The 16,834-nt window shown below is 60.7% G+C and overlaps 2 protein-coding genes across 2 annotated transcripts in view; one reads left to right on the forward strand and one right to left on the reverse strand.

Moving 5' to 3' along the window:
• The window catches only part of SLC5A10 (solute carrier family 5 member 10), a 58,256-nt gene that overhangs the window by 23,650 nt on the left and 17,772 nt on the right, over window positions 1–16,834 (reverse strand). The window lies entirely within an intron of this gene.
• FAM83G (family with sequence similarity 83 member G) overlaps window positions 1–16,834 on the forward strand; it is a 28,258-nt gene that overhangs the window by 6,746 nt on the left and 4,678 nt on the right. Inside the window, exons 3-5 of the mRNA XM_003996334.6 lie at window positions 7,185–7,352; window positions 14,562–14,686; window positions 15,427–16,684. Of these exons, the coding sequence (XP_003996383.1) occupies window positions 7,185–7,352; window positions 14,562–14,686; window positions 15,427–16,684 (1,551 nt within the window). The remainder of the gene's footprint in view (window positions 1–7,184; window positions 7,353–14,561; window positions 14,687–15,426; window positions 16,685–16,834) is intronic.

Raw genomic sequence — 16,834 nt, forward strand, 5'->3', positions numbered from 1 at the left:
CCCTTGGATCCCAGAGAAGCTGAGATTTTACAGGCTTTTGAATTTATGAGTCCGAGATTTTCCAGTTTGAAGATCCTCAGCTTGTGCCACGCGCTGATGACCGCGTGGTGGTCTGGTTGGCTGGACTTTGTGACTGCGGGACTCTGGGGCCCCTTGGGGCCAACGGGAAGGGGGAGGGGCCTGTCTTATCCACAGGGCGCAGCCCTGGTCACCTGGCCCTCCCCCATGCTCTGCCCTTTTCTCTGCAGCATTCCTGAGCCTTGGTGAGGAGGCCGATGTCTATCTGGGGAGGGCTGGAGACTCAGGGCAGGGCCCACGCGGCTGGATGGGGCTGGGCCGGGCCCCTGGACAGAGGGCTCTGGGTGTGACCAGTATAGTATGTGCCTCGACCCTGTCCGCTGCAGTCATTTGGCACTCAGGAGGCCCAGCCTCCTTTAATTGGCCTTAATGAGGCTTCTGTTTTAATAATCCAGAGGGTGGGGAAGGTACCAGGGCTGATGAATGTCAGAGGGGAGAGACCTCGGGTTATCCGTTCCATCCCCCCCCCCCACCCCAACCCCGTGTTACCGAGAAGAGAAACCAAGGCTTGGAGAATGGAAGTGCTGGGCTACGGGCCACCCAGGGAAGGAGTGGCAAATGCCCCAGGGCAGTGCTGATGGTCAGGAGTTTGTTTCAGAACCCAGAGTGGGCTCTGGGGGGCGGTGGGTGGAGTCACAGCTAGAATGTACACAGGATCCCCCACCAGGGGAAGAGCCCTAAACAGGAGGTCTCTGCCACCAGCTGACTGCGTGGCTCTGGGACGGGGATTCCTCTCTCTGGACAATGGGAGTGGTCATCACTGCCCCCACTTAGTCCCTGGAAAAGGGACGCCTGTATGAGTGTCAGAAAGCTGGCCTGGTTATCCCGACCCTGGCTTGGGTCAGCACGTGTTATTACATACACAGACTCCCCCGCCGGGCCGCAGGACCAGGCTGTGCCCTCGGCGACAGGCCTTTGGAGCCAGAAGATGGGCAAACTGGTTTGGAGAATGCCAGAAGTCAGGGGGTGAGTCCCTCACAGTGGGGCCAGCGGCTTCCAGGTGTCCTCCTCAATGCCTGGAGAACCTTCTAGGCCTTTCAGACAGTGTCGCCTTAATCCTGCTACCACCAAGGGAGGGGTGGGGTGCAGGTGCAGGGGGTGGGGTATGTGTGTGTGGGGGGGGTAGCAAAGTAATTGCCCTGCCAGTGAGGGAGGAGGAGCCTGTGGCTCCAACAGGGAGCCTTAACCCCTCCATGTGTACAAGGGGGTGGTGATAACTACAGGGGAGGTCTGCTAGAGATGAATCCTCCCAGTCTTTGTAGGTCTGAAGGGTCTCAAAATTTTGGTTTTGAAAGCTCTTTTCACTGGGTAGAGAATTCTAGGTTAAGAGTTTTTTGCATTTAGTGCCTTAGAGATGTTGCTCCGGTGTTCCCTGGCTTGCGATGATTCTGTGGAGAAGCCTCCATTTCTTTGTTCCTCACCATGTAATGGTCTTTTCCCCCGCTGCCTGCTTTACACATTTTCTCTTCATCACGGACTTTAAGTGATGTGATTATGATGTGCCTCGGTGAGGTTTTCTTCACGTCTCTTCTGCCTGGAATTCACTGAGCTTCCCCGACTCTGGATGTAAGTTTTCATCAAATGTTGAAATGCCATAGACACTATTTTTCAAACATTCTTCTATCCTCCCCACCCCTCTCCACCTCAGCACTTTTGAGACTCCAGTAACATGCCTCCTGGACCTTCTAGGTGGACTCCCAGTCTGCTGATGCTCTGAGCCGATCCTGGTTGTTCAGTTCCTTACCATGTGTCATTTGGGATAGTTCCTATTGTGTGTCTTCAAGGTCATTCATCTTTTCTTCTATGGTGTCTAATCTGTTATTAATCTCATCCGGTGTATTTTTCATCTTAAATGTTGAATCGTTTTACATCTTGAGATTCAGTTGGTGGAGGGGAGCAGGGGAGAGGGGCAGAGGGAGAGAGAAAGAGAATCTTAAGCAGGCTCCACGCTCACCATGGAGCTTGATGCCGGACTTGATCCCACAACCCTGGGATCAGGACCTGAGCTGAAATCAAGAGTTGGATGCTCTACCGACTGAGCCACCCAGTCACCCTTGGTTTGGTGTTTTTTACGCTTTATTAAGTGGGACTAGAGAAGACTTAATCCAGGGTAGAAGTTGGACTAAGGACCACCTCTGGCCTGCTGCGTGCTTGTAAATAATGAAACACAGATGCGTACATTTGGTAGTGTGCCGTCTGTGTTTGTTTCCTGTAATAGCAGAATTGAGTGGGTCAGAGCCATATGGCCTGCAAAGCCTGAAGTATTTACCATGTGGCCTTTACAGAAAAAGTTAGTTGGCCTCTGGTCTAGGCCTTATTTGCCCACTGCTCACATACTATCCTCCTGAGGACTCTCCTGCAGGCCCTGAGTTTTAGAAGGGTGTGTGGTCTAGCTGAGGTGGGGACGTAAAAGATTCCTGGTCCTGTGTGAGCACTGGTGACTGTCCCAGCTGCTCTTTTCTAGCAGTTTTGTCCCAGCCTGCGTGGTTTCCTCTGTGCATGTGATACTTGGTCACCAGCTGAAGGCTCGAGGGGAGGCCCTATAGCGTCTGGTGTTCACTCTCTGCAGCCCCCTCTCCTCCAGTACTCCATCCTGAAAATTCTAGCTGCCGTGGTCCGGGCACGCCTTGTCTCCTCAACTCCTGGAGACTGCCGGACCCCACCAGGGTCTCCCCCTCCACTCTGCTGCATCCCAGAGGTAGCTGAGGTGGTCCTGGGGCTGACCTCATTCACGTCCCTTCTCTCAAGGGTCCCTGTGCTTGCTGCAGTCCTGTTGGCCACGGTTTCACAGATTGTGCCTGGTTTTTGTCGTGTTGTTGTTTACTGTTAAGGCGGGAGGGTCAGTGTGGGCTCTGTTCCTCTGCCGTGGCTTGAAGTGGAAGTCAAATCCAGGGTCTAGAGAGTCGTCGTTCCAAACTTTAGAACAGTCTGCAGCATTCTCTGTGTTGTTCCCGCGAGCTGCCGCCATGCACCAGCCTTCCAGCTGGCTCGGAGGGAGGTAGGGATGGCGAGTGGTGATGCCTGGCCTGTCCACCCCGGAGTGCACTGTGGGTCTGGTGGGTCAGGACTCAGGTTTGTGTGCCAAGGAGGCAGGAAAGTGACAGCGGAGGCTCTGAGCTTGCCCCGTTCCCGCATTAATTCTCTCTCTCTCACACACACACACACACACCACCCCCACCAGGACACTAAGGTTCTTGCCCAAGGCCATGCGTCTTCCCATGCCGCCACCCTCTGCCTTAAATTGACAGACCCGCCTATATGTCCCAAGACCCAGCGAGGGACTTGGGGTCCTTGTGCACCCTTGCTGTGACCGCGTCTGGGCTCCAGGGTGGGCGGGCTGCTTCTGTCTCCCCTGTCTGCTCTGAGCACTTTGAAGGGACAGACCACGGCTGGCTCTCTGAGCCTTCTCCACGCATCTCCGTGGCCGAGGAGGGCGGGGCAGGTGTTACAGGGAGCTCTGGGAACCGCTGACTTGGGTCTCAGAGTCCAGGCCTTCAGAAGATAGGTTGCCACTGAGCAGGTTCCAGAAGTGCACAAGCGATTCGCGTTCAAGTGGCAGAGAGGAGCTGGGAGCGGTATTTAAGTTGGGGTTTGACCATGGATAGGAGTCGTCCGCGTGGAAGAGAAAAGGAAGGTGGCCCAGCAAGGAGAATAGTGTGTGTGGCTCCAGGCCCGGGGTTTTAGGGAGGGGTCAGCTGGGTCAGGGGCCCCTGGGGAGAGATGCTGCTGCGGAGCCTGGGCCCACGGTCCGCAGTTTTCCGGGTTTTCCAGTTGCGTGCAGAACCCCCTAGCCGTCTCACTCCTGCCCTTCGTCTCCCGGCGCTTCCACAGACCTGCTCTACCCACCGGTCCCGTGAGCACACTTCTGCTCCAAGAGTGGTTCCTGTGGCCACAGGGAATCTGAGCAACAGCTCTGGGGGTGCCAGGAGTTGCAGGCTGGGTGTCGACCCAGGGAGGCGGGGAGTCCCGTGCCGCTGGTGCAGAGGGAGGCAGGGCAGTGGTGGGCACCGTGAGATGCTCCAGCTGGCCCAGACAAGCCAGGCAGGGCACCTGGGCAGGGCACAGGGTCACCTCCAGCTTCCAGCCTCCCCCTCCATCTTCTCCCCGGCTTTGGCCCTGGCCTTGCCCAGGACCTCTGCAGAACGTGTCTCAGCTGGGACTGCAGGAGGTGGCTGGTGTTGCCCTCTGGGTGGGGCCGGCAGCTTTGGGCTCAAGCCACACTGTGGGCTGGATAGACCACAGCAGTGAGCCAGGCCGACACCCCCATGTGGCAGATACGGAAACCCGGGGCCCGGGAGGAGCTGTGGCTTGTCCCTGGCTTCCCTCATTGCTGCGGCCCAAGCCACTTGGTCACATTCTCTGTTGACAGAAGCTCCCTGAGGCCCGCCTTAAGCCAGGCTCCCTCCACGAGGGATCTGAACGGGGAGCTCTGCCCTTGATGAGGTCACCATGTTATGGGCAGGCTGAGCCACCCAAACAGATAATCAGGCAAGGGAGTGAATCCCTCCGTGCCTCAGTTTCCTCATCTGTAAAACGGGAGTAACAACCACTGCCTCACAGCATGTTTGAGAATTGAACGAGGTAGCCGTTATTGGGGCTCATTATACCATCCCACGGCGCGAGGGCCTGGGACTGCTCTCACTTTCTTAAGCAGGAGGCATGCGGGGTGGGGCGCGAGACCCGGGTTCTGGTCTCGAGTCTCTGGCCCCTGCTCTTCCATGCACAGAATGGGGATCAGCATGCAGAAGTCAAGGGCCTCCAGGAAGCCTCTGGTTCTGACTGGACAAGCTGTGGGGGCCTCCGTGGGGAGCAGCACCAAGCCCCCTCCCCCAGCATCATCCCAGTGCCTAGGGGGCACCAAGCACCCCTCCCTGCTCCCGGCGTCAGCTGGCACCTGTTACAAGCCCTCCTTTGACCGCCCCCTGGCACTGAACCCAGTGTTTGGGGAGAGCTGGCGCTCAGCCCGGGGACCCTGTGGAAGGGATGCACCATGGGGGGCTGGCCCCAACAGGTCCAGCCCAACAGCAGATGATCCCTGGATCAAGTGCCCTGCCTGCTAGAGGGCGACTGGGGAAGGACACGCGTGGAGTGGGTCCTGCTGGGGCATGTCCCCCAGCCCAGGCCCAGGGCAGGTCCCCATCTGCCACAGCAGGCAGGGCCTGGAAGCGGGCCTGACCGATCTGGTGGGGGAGACAAGGAAACGAGGGGTGATGGCTGCCTCGGAGGAGAACTGGGTTGGCTCCGCCCTTTCCAGGGGTGACTTTATCCAGGGGGATCCCAGGGCTGGCTCTAGGGCTGTGGGATCCCAGGCGAGGAAGTCCCTGCCACCACCCCAGCCACCTCAGGGTCTCATCATGCTCCACCGGTGAAATCCAAGGCTCTTGGGAGCCCACCCGGCTGCCCTCGTGTCTCATCTGCCCTCTCATCCACCTCCTCGCCGAGCAATCTCTGGCCTTTCCTTAAACATCGCCTGGGACAGGGAACTCACTCTCTATCAACACCCTTTGCCTAACTTCGGGTCAGAAAGCGCCTCCTCAACTGGAACCAACGTCTGCCTCGACTGGCTCCTCCCTGCTTACCCTATAGCCCCTGCGTAGTCCGTACAAACTCCCTCTGCCCGACCCAAAACAGTCCCTCAGAGACTCAAAGCCAGCGAGCGGCTGTCCCCCAGAGAACGGAGTGAATCATGGGCCTCAGCCACCATGGCGCCCTGGCTGGTCCCACAACTCCACTGCACCTGTTGTGCCAAAGAGAAAGCTGGGCCCAGAGAAGCTAGGCGTCTTGCTCAGGGTCACACAGATCGAGTCCGGGGCAGGGCAGGGCAGGGAGGAGCCCAAATGGGCCTGCAGGGACCAGCTGGGTGAGCTCACCGGAGTGTGCAGACTCATCCCCAGCAGGTCCCAGGCTGCCTCTCCTTCACCCTGTGCCTGCGGATCCCAGTGAGGGGAGCCGGGCAGGCCACTCTCATGGTGGGGGTGGGGGTGAACTTGGCTCCCTAGCGGGCCTGGGTAGGTTCTAGCCTGACTGTTCCCAGTTCATTGTATGGCCGAGTCCCTGGCCTCTCTGTGTAAGGCTTTTCCAGAAGGTTCTCAGACCCTGGACAGGGCAGTGGTGCCAGCCTTGAAGGATTGGAGGGGCTGGATGTCTGTGTTGGTTGTCAGCATCAGGCCCTGATTCTCATGGGCTCCCCCTTAGTGCCTGGTGGGACAGAGACGGACGGGGGACGAGAGAGAAGGCCAAAGATGGTCACCGAGCCCCACCAGGCCCGAGCGTCTGCTGACCACGCAGGGGAGCTCGTCCCAACCACCCTGTCCTTTCCCTGTTGCTTCTTCCTTCCTTTGTGCTTTGACTCCGGCCAGTGCCCCTGCCTGTCCGGCCTGGAGCATGTCACTGCCCATGTCGGGCTAGGGCTTGGGGTAGATGCACTCTGACGTCTTGGGGTCTCACCCTGAGCCCGGTCCAGGAGGCTTGAGGTCAGCCATTGTGAGGACAGATGTCACACGTGCTGGTTTGGACTCTGTCCAGCCAGGTAGCAGAGGTGGCAGCAGAAAGCCTGCCAAAGTCCACAGCAGCCCCGAGCTGCACGGGTGACCTCAAGAACAGCTGTGCCGGATGCTGCCTTCCTGGCTGTTGATACATCGGGTTCATCTCGGCGTCCCAGGGTGGCAGGCGGAGGGCGATGGTGTGGGCTGCTGTTCTGGCTCGGGAATGCAGCCCAGGAAGGGACCAAAACAGGGCGCCCCCGTGCTGAGCCCTGACACCCACAAGGAAGGCTGCTCTGGGGACTGGCCCTGACACGCTCCAAACCTCAGGCTGCAGACCCCGACTCCAAGGTGTTCTGTCTTCCCTGCACCTGCCTCACCGGCCAGGATACACAGGCTTTGTTCTCTGCAGTCTCGTGTTACGGAAACAGCGGGCACGTTGAATGTGCCTCTCCTCTATTTGCCGCTGCTCCAGAGAGTCCAGTCCCAGCCCCGAGGCCGTGGGGGGCAGGGCGAGCGGGGCGCCCAGAGAGGGTGGTGGGTGTGGGAGGGCTGAGTGTCCTGCCGAGGCACCTGTCCCCACCGCCGCACTGCCCAACAGCCCTGGTCTCTTCCTGCTCGCAGGTGATCGCCGTGGTCATGGACATGTTCACTGACGTGGACATCTTCAAGGACCTGCTGGAGGCCGGCTTCAAGAGGAAGGTGGCCGTGTACATCATCGTGGACGAGAGCAATGTCAAGTACTTCCTGCACATGTGTGAGCGGGCCCGCATGCACCTGGGGCACCTCAAGGTGAGCTTGGCTGGTCATGAATGACCAAGCGGTCATTCAGTTGGTCAACAAACACTTGGAGCACCTGCCTTCTAGGGATGGAGTCCTGTGCCTGGCACAGAGAGGTCAGTGATCCTAGAGCCTCCTGCCAAGTGGTCGCCTGACCTCTGGCTGAATGCCCAGAGGGACAGGACACTACTTCCAACAGTCAGAGATAAGATAAATGTTGATCAAGGGTTGATCAGACACTGGAACCCACGCAAGGTGCCACATCACATGTTATTTCAAAGCAGCCCATGCCACACTGGTTACCTGTCTTTGCTTGCACACTGCCAGTGACAGGGCGCTCACCACCTGGTCTCCAGCAGCTTACATCCTATCTGGAGAGCTCTGACTCCCAGGAAGTTATTTTTGGGGGCTTAAGCCAGAATCTTTCTCTGTGCGACACCCACCCACCGGTGGATCTGGCTCTGACAGAGGCAGCTTCCTCGGGTTGAGGTCAGGCAAGGCTTCCTTGATGGCTGCAGAGTTGAAATAAAGTTGAGGAGGGAGAGCAGAGTAGAAAGGGTTTTCTAGAGAAGGTCACCATGGAGCAGAGGTGGAGGGATCGGGGTGAACCTGGGTTCTTCACACTGCTTTGCTGTGTGTCCTTGAGCACATCACTTCCTGTGCTCTAGGGCTCTAGGATTTCACTGGTCCCAAAGAGAGGCAGATGGGCCAGGGGGCTGGGCTCTTCCGCTCAGATACCCTGCACTTGATCCCTTGCTTGCTGGCAGGAGGAGCCCTCCTTCCACCCAGCTGTCATTTGGCACCTACTGTGGGCAGCACGTTCCCCAGAGAGTACAGATCAGTACGCATGACAACAGCTGACACTTTCATAGTATGTCACTTGGGTCGGCCCCATCCTAGACACTTCACATGGTTATTTTATTTACTCTGCATGATGACCCGATGGGATAGGGCAGTTGTTCCCATTTTACGGATGGGGAAATGGAGGCACCTGTGCAGGTGTTTAACTTGCTGCCCGTTAAGTTAAACATATGGGGTGTGGGGGCCAGCACCGGAGCTCCCTGGCTGAGCCCCAGCTTCTGACGGGTCAGAATCCCCTGGGCTTCAGGCCTGTGATCTGCGCAAAGTCCCTGGAGAAGGGGCGACGCCGGGCTGGTCAGTGAGGGGCTGGGCTCCTGTGGCTGTAATTTGTCAGTATCTGTCAGTTGTGCCCACCCATCCCCGCTGAGGCCTTTCAAGTGGCTGTGAGCTCTCCAGGCGGAGAGTCTGTGGCTGTGGGGCCATTTTTATGTGGTCTCTCCGGCGGGCTGACCCCAAGCCCCGCGCTCACCCACCACCGCGCTGCCCGCCGTGTAATTAGCACCGAGCGTCGACTCCCGGGGCAGACAGCTCATGCTGGAGAGGTCCAGAGCGTGTAAGAGGCGTCTTTTGAAAGGTGACCGCAGAAGCCTCTGCCCTGTGGGCAGCAGATCAGAGAACCTCCGGGCCCATCCCCACCGCACCCTTGCCGCGTGCCCAGTGCGCACCTGACGCCCATCCCATTGCTCAGCGCCTGCATGCTCCTGGGGCAGGATGAAGAAGCTTGTCCATGCCAGGCGGGATCTGAACCCAGGGTTGGCCGCTCTGAGGCCCAGCCCCCTGTCTAGTGCCTTTCCTCAGCAGCAGAGGCTCAGATGCAAGTCTGCTCGGAGCGTTCGGAGCTCCCAGGAGGTGGGGGGGAGGCAGGACTGGGCTGAGAACGTGACCCAGAAGGCTGCACGGCTCCCTGTGCCAAGCCAGCGTGGGCCTTGGGCACGTGGCTCCACCTGTCTGAGCCGCCGGTGCCTCGTGGCCGTAATGATGTCTCATAGGGCTGTTTGAGGATGAAATGAGAGGAGACAATGGCTGTAAAAGCGCTCTGTGCGCTAAGGGCAGTTACGCGGCTGCTGGCAATAACAAGAAATTATAAACCCCAGGCCCCAGGCGGGGGAGGGTGTGTGCGAGGCCAACCCCCCAACACCTGAGCTTGAAATGAGGCCATAGCCCGAAGCATGGGAGGGGCAGCTCACCCCAGGGGTCCTTGGCACATTCTGCCCTGCTCACCACCTCCCTGCTCTGGGGAATGTTAGCAGGCTCTGCAGAGTGATGCGCCCAGGAGCTGGGCGCCACGGAGGGTCAGGTACCTTCCTGGGAAAGAACGTGTGACCCTGACCTCCTCATTCTTGCTGTTGAGCCCGCCCGCTCCACAGCCTGGGCAGGTGGCCAGAGGCTCCTGTGCGCCCAGCCCTGGCCAAGTGTCACCTTGTCGAGGGCCTGCCTGCTCGGCCTACCTCCCTGCCCGCGGGCCAGCTGGGCCCGGACCTGTCTCAGGAGCACTTCCTTTGCCGGTAATCCCTGGGCCCGCCCTCGGCTGCCCGCCACCCCTGCCCAGCTCTGCAGCGACCTGCCCTCAGCTCCAACAAGCCCAGGATACAGGTCCGACCCTGGTGGGGTCATCCTTGTGACTGTGGGGGTGTCGGGCACCAGTCTGGGCAACGCCAGGAGCCAGGCCTGCGCCCATCTCTGCCACCTGCACTGTAACCTTGGGCAGAGATACTGAATCTTTCTGGGCCTCGTTTTCCCTTTCCCTTCCCCTTCAAGCTGTGTTCTGGCTGGGGACTGCCCTCACGCCCTCACCTCCAGGCAGACCACCACCCTGCACCCCAGCCTCCTGCCTCCTGAGCCTCGAGCTCACACAACACATTCTGCAAACAGCCGGTGTATTGCGTGGGCCAACCCCTCTCTTGCTTTTGAGGTCAAGTGCGAAGACATGCACCAGCACCTTCCCGGGTGTGAGGGTCCCGGCCATCCCCAAGCACCCCAGCCTGCTGGCTCAGCTGGCCCCTGACTCTCTCAAGCAGGGAGTGTGGGAATGAGCCACGCCAGGTGACCCAGTCACATTTGGGGTGAGACCGAGGGCTGAGGGATGCCCCAGAGGCAGGGGGAGCCAGGCTGGGCCTCCAGCCTCACAGCTGAGACAGGACCAGAGCTGTGAGATGGCTGACTGATCTGAAAAGCCAGTCGGCTCTGTGCGGCCAAACTGGAAAAACCAGCAGCTACTTGGGCTAAGGCCGGACCTATTTCTGATGAACAAGAAAACTCCAGCCACCGTGGCCGTGGGAAGGCACTTGGTGAGGATACAGGATTCAGCCTGTGGCTTGGGTTCCACGCTGGCCAGGCCAGCCTTGGCTCCCTTCTGGTGCCCCTCCCCTCCCGTCCTGCCATCTCTGATCCTGGCCTGGGTCTGTAACGGACTCGGGGTGTGGGGCAATGCTTCTCAACCAAGCGGGGTTTGCCTGGCTTGGGATATTTGGCAATGTTTGGAGACTTTTTTAACGGTTGTGACTGGGAGGGTACTATTGGAACCTGGCGGGTAGCAGCCAGGGACACTGTTAAGCGTGCACAGGACAGTCCCCACAACAGGGAACCGCCTAGCCCGGAATACCAGCAGTGAGCAACCCACCGTAGGGGAAGAGCCAGGGGCCCCTCAGACATCAGGGTCCTGGAGCTGGGCTGGCTCAGCCCTGCCCCGTCCCCTACCCCTGAGGGTGCTGCTCATCCCAGCTTCTTGCTGTTCATCCCAGCATGGGGACATGGGTGCTCTGTCCCCTGCAGTCCGCACGGTTGGCCCGACCTCGCTGTCACCGGCCAGACCTGGTCAGGATGTGTCTCCGGGCCTCCCCACTTCTCCTCGGGCCCAGGAGATGTTAGCAGGTCCCTGCAGAGAGCCACTATGGTCCAGCTGGGGGCTGGACTCCACCTACTGGGAGACCATGGGTCGGTCACTCCCCCTCCCTGAGCCCGCCTGACTGTCACACACGGCCGACAGTCCTGGCCTCTCTGGGCCTGACCTGTGACACTCTAGATATTTTCTGGTCCTCTGTGTCAGTCCCCTCTTGCCCCCTGAGCAGAACGGATCGTATCCCGGGCACACTGCATGTGGTGTCACATCCTGCTTTGGCACCTCAAATTATGGAGCCCCCACCGAGTGCAGGGCACCTTGCTGGCCCTCAGCCACGTGCACCGTGGCTTCCTTCAGTCTTCGCAGCAGCCCTGAAGCATAAGAGCGGGTAGGCCCGTTTCACAGGTGAGAAAACTGAGGTGTAGGGAGGCCCAGCTGGCATCCGTTTGGTGCCAGGACTGGAGCCATGTTTGACCAGAGCTCGGGCGGGGGGGGGGGGCACTGGGCTGGTCCCCTTTGCCTACCACTGTCCCACGTGTGGGCCACGGCCAGCTCAGTACAGGGTCAAGTGGCATCTTTGTGAGCTTAAGAGGCCCCGTGGGGGATACAGGCAGGGCACTACAGGTTTGCCCCAGCCTAGTGTCCCCCACACCGTGCCCCATACGTGGCTGGGGCAAGAGCTGCTCTTGGAGCGGATGAAACACTGCCCAGCCGTCCCCCCGATGTCCGCTCAGGGACCCATCACTGCCCCTTTGACACACGAGCAAGTTGAGGTTCCAGAGGGTCCACGGGCTTGCCCCGGCCACTCCTCTTGAGCCAGCCTGGGTGCCCTCCACCCTGCCTGCTCCGTGCTCTGCTGGGGGTGCCCCGGGGCTCGGAGACAATGCAGCTTTGTGGGATCCTCTCCCTGCGCTCACCCGAGCCCTGACTCCTGAGACGTTACCTCATCTGGGCCAGGCCCCATGGGGCGGGACCCACCCGGGAACAAACAGCTCCAGGATTGGATGGGCCTTAGAGTCGAGGCCGTCCATGCAGCATGCAGACAGGGAAACTAAGGCCCAGAGAGGGCCAGAGACCCACTTCGAGTCCCAGAGCAAATCTGGCACAGCCAAGGCTGCCTCTCCTGGAGTTGAGTCACTCTGAGATGTAGGTGGTGACCTCCTGGGCCCTTCACGGGGCCACGCTTTGAGGTGGGCGGGGGCAGACACCGGTGAGGGGGGAATTGAGGCTGTTCTTCCGGGCTGAGGAGAGGCCTGTGGCCCCAGCATGCAGAGCTCTGGGCCGGGAGCCCACAGAAGCCACAGAACCAGGCTGTGGTCGGGCGCAGGTGACTGGAAAAGGCCTCGAAGCGCCTCCAGGATCTTTGTTACAACTTCTGGTCCCTGAGCATGCTCCGTGTTGGGTACAAAGTCACGAGCACTAATTGTCCTGGGTCATGGCCAGCTTCCTGCTGAGCTGGCTGTGTACAGACAGGCAGCCTGGGGGGCAGGGGAGCCGGCCCTGGGAGTAAAGGCTTATCTGCCTACTGGGCTGGGCCCAACACCCAGCGATTATTCAGCCCACAGCCAGGTGGACATCCATGCCCGCCCCATAAGCTCTGGGTACTGCCCTGGGGCTGCCCAGCGGAGAGGGGTCTGAGACCTATCACAGAGGGAAAAGACACAGGAGCGCCCTTGGGCCGGGGGCGCCCTTCTCTCCGCTGCCCCTGCCCTGACTCAGGCTGTCCCTCCCTGTCCTCCACTTCCTGCTTCTCATTCACGTCATGCGCCCTCCCCCCCTGCCCCACCGTTGGGTGCCAGAACTGTTCTTGAGGGGCAGCTCCAAGCCGGTCACTCCTGCTCTGAATCCTTCCATGGCTCCCTAGTGCCCACAGGGCTGAGCCAGGCCCTTACGCAGGTGTGGGGTCTTGCATGGGCATCTGGCTGAGCCTGTTCTACAGGCTCCATCACCCACCCTCCTCCTGTGATGTCCTCTCGGGTCTTAGGCTGCTTTTGTTACCAGGCCTTTGTGTTCCCACGTCTGGAATGCTGCGCCCTCTTCCTGCCTGCCCCACTCATCCTCTCGCCCTCTTTTGATGGCAGGCTTTCCCTGGGGCCTGTCCCGGCCCCCCACACTGGGGCCTCTAACTCATCTGCCTCCTCCTTCACCTCCAGCAAGGCGTCCTGGTCACAGTCCTTTCTGTGTGTGTGGCTGGGGGCTTGGCAGGGTTGAGGAATGAGTGTACGAGTGGGCAGTTAGTAAGCGGGGGCCAGTGAGTGGGCGAGGGCGACGGGGAAGCCACAGAGGTATGATGCTCTCTGGAGGGAGTGACTCCTGTCAGAGCGACCCGTAGGCAGACCGGTCAGGATGCTGTCAAGGGGGTTCTTGCCCCGGACAGGTGTCAGATTCACTGGGGCTTGTGTTAAAAATGAAATTCCCGGGGTGCCTGGGTGGCTCAGTCGGTGAAGCATCCGACTTCGGCTCAGGGTGTGATCTCGAGGTTCATGAGTTTGAGCCCCGCATCGAGCTCTACACTGGTGGTACAGAGTCCGCTTGGGATTCTCTCTCTCCCTGTCTCTCTCTGCCCCGTCCCCACTTGTGCTCTCTCTCTGTCTCTCAAAATAAATAGATAAAACAATGAAATTCCCAGCCTGACCCCAGTCCTCCGGAGGCACATCATCTCTGGGGGCACCCGGGAGCCTGGGTTTCTAACACACTCTGGGGAATTACCTGCACCAGATGAGCACAAGTGTCCTTCCCATCCTGAGGCTCTACTCTGGGGTCCCCTCAACTGTCCCCTCCACTCCTGGGCCTCAGCCGCACTCGCTTTGCCCTTCCTGGGGTCTGCTGTGCCCCAACTCTCCTGGTGGAAAGAGAGTGCCACAGGGCCCCATAGACTGCGCACCAGGGAGGCCTCAGGTGGTCAGAGAGTCCAGAGAAAGGCAGGAGCGACCTCGCTCTGACGGGAGGCAGTGGTGGCCCCGGGTCTGCTCCCTCTGGGTGTTCACTTCCCTTTCCATGGTCTCTCGGGGCCCTTCTAGCTTGCTTGGAGCCACAGGGCCGCTCACTCACCCTGGGAAGGCCACAGACTCGCCCGAGTGCAATCCCCAGGTCCCCCGAGAGCAGGCCCCCCCATCCCCAGCTGCACAGCCGCCAGGGGACTTTTCTAAATTGTGTCTGCACGCCCCTCCTGCTCAAGACCCTGCAATAGCCTCCCGCCACCTGCACCGGCTTTTCCCAAACTGGCCTGGCCACGCAGGTCTTCTCCTGCCCAGGGCTGCCCTGTGGACAGCCTTCGGGTCACACCCAGACCACCCTGCCCCATGCCCTTTGTCACTGTCACCCCCCCCCCAACTTTGTACCTTCATATCGCTGCACTCGCCACCTTGGTCTAGACCCTGTGGTCCCCACGTACAGCACCCCCTTTCTCCAGGCCTCACTGCTCCATCGTTCCCCATCCGAGCCCCTCTCCCCCGCACACCCCACCAGTGTGGTCAGTGCTCTGATCACATGTAATTCTGCCTCCTGTCCCCCCAACACAGAATCTCAGGGTGCGGAGCAGCGGGGGAACAGAGTTCTTCACACGGTCGGCCACCAAGTTCAAGGGTGCCCTGGCCCAGAAGTTCATGTTCGTGGATGGAGACCGGGCCATCTGCGGCTCCTACAGGTGACTCTCCAGCTTTCTGGGGGCTGGGGACAGAGGTGGCTCCGGTTCCCAGATGGTTTCTGCCCTTAATCCTGCCTTATGACACCCTGGTTATTCCGGTTCACTGGTCCCAAAACTGCTGAGGTGTGAGCGGGGCTGGGGCACGCCCTCACGCCGCCCGCCTGTCTCCGGAAACGGGCTGGGGAGGGCTTTTGTCTTTAAGACTGTTGTTCCAGCCTAAGGTGTCACCAGCCTAGAGATGGGTGTGGGCCAGGCGCACAGGGCGGTCACTCCTAGAGCCGCCTTCGAGGATGGGCCAGGATGAGGATAGCTGTGGCCCAGCTCTGCAAGCCCCACCGCGCAGGGGGCACAGGGCGGGGGCTGCCCACGGCCACGCTGGGCTTGGCAGCAAAGTCACAGGTGATAGCACCTGCCATGTGCACGGGATGACAGCAGGGATGTTCCGGGCATTCTGTGAGCGGCCTTACGGGGGGCCCTAACCCCCAAGAGGAGCCCCACGCTGTGCTGTTTTACACGGGTGGGAGCGGCCTCGGTGTAAGCGACTTGTCCCAGACTCAGGTCTGACCCCGAGGCTTGTGCCGTTCCCTGCCCCTGCTCACTTCTTGGTTCCATCCAGGGCCCCGTGGCCACAGTCTGATGAACACCGGCCTGTGGGTGCACGGTGGGGGGGGCCCAGGCTGGAGGGAGGGGGGCAGGCCCCCACGTGCCTGACCGGGCTGCCCCCTCCCGCTGTGTTGCAGCTTCACGTGGTCGGCCGCGAGGACAGACCGCAACGTGATCTCCGTGCTGTCTGGTCAGGTGGTGGAGATGTTTGACCGGCAGTTCCAGGAGCTGTACCTCATGTCCCACGGTGTCAGCCTCAAGGGCATCCCCATGGAGAAGGAGCCGGAGCCGGAGCCCATCGTGCTGCCCTCCGTGGTACCACTGGTGCCCCCGGGCACGGTAGCCAAGAAGCTCGTCAACCCCAAGTACGCGCTGGTCAAGGCCAAGAGTGCCGACGAGATCGCCAAGACCTCCTCTGAGAAGCAGGAGGGGAAGAAGCCCCCGGGGCTGCGGGGCGCGGCGCTAGCCGAGCGGCCGGGAGACCTCGCCGAGGCGCCCCCGCCTATCCACCCTGGGCTGCTCAACCTGGAGCGGGCCAACATGTTCGAGTACCTGCCCACGTGGGTGGAGCCGGACCCGGAGCCCGGCAGTGACATCCTGGGCTACATCAATATCATTGACCCCAACATCTGGAACCCCCAGCCCAGCCAGATGAACCGCATCAAGATCCGAGACACTTCCCAGGCTGGCACCCAGCTGTGGAGGCAAAGCCAGGACTGTGGCCCCACCCCCGGGCCCGGTGCCCCCGAGGACAGGGTCCCAGCTGAGAGCGCTAAGAACGGCCTTCCCCAGGGGGACCCTGAGCCACAGCCCCCCGTGCCCAAGCCCCGGACAGTCCCTGTGGCAGAGCTGCTTGCCCAGCACGGCGGCGACGGTGTGGACTGGGCCCTGGAGGCCCCAGGGGAGGAGACGCCCCAGAATGGGACAGACCATGAGCCGCCCAGGACACCGGGCCCAGGCCATGCCCCACTCCAGCGGCAGGTGTCTGTGACCCAGGATGACCCTGACGGCCACGGAGCGGTGATCCCCAATGGGCTAGATGGGGAAGAGGAGGAAGATGATGATGACTATGTGACCCTCAGTGACCAGGACAGCTTCTCAGGCAGCTCTGGCCTTGGCCCTGGCCCCCGGCGGCCCTCGGCGGCCTCCTCTTCTGTGTCGGACGAGTACTTTGAGGTGAGGGGGCGCTCAGCCCCTCTGCAGAGGCGCCACTCGGAGCAGGTAGCCAACGGGCCAGCCCAGCCCCCCCGACGACAGCTGAGTGCCCCCCACATGACCCGCGGGACCTTTGGTGGCCCCCTGGGTGGCTCGCCGTGGGCCCCAGGTCGGGAGAGAGAAGAGGCGGGTACTCCAAGGAGGATGCAGGCTCCGCACTCCACGGACAAGGAGACCCAGGTGGGTCGGGGTCCCCGCACGTGAGGGGTCTTGGGAGCCCCTCCCCCAGCCCCAAGCACCAGTGTGGTCACCTGCTGGGGTGCCGCATCCCCAGATCAGACAGCTTTGCACGCTATGTGCAGATGGGGAAACTGATGAGCAGAGGGAGGG

The sequence above is a fragment of the Felis catus genome, chromosome E1, assembly GCF_018350175.1.
Source record: "Felis catus isolate Fca126 chromosome E1, F.catus_Fca126_mat1.0, whole genome shotgun sequence".
Taxonomy (NCBI): Eukaryota; Metazoa; Chordata; class Mammalia; order Carnivora; family Felidae; genus Felis; species Felis catus.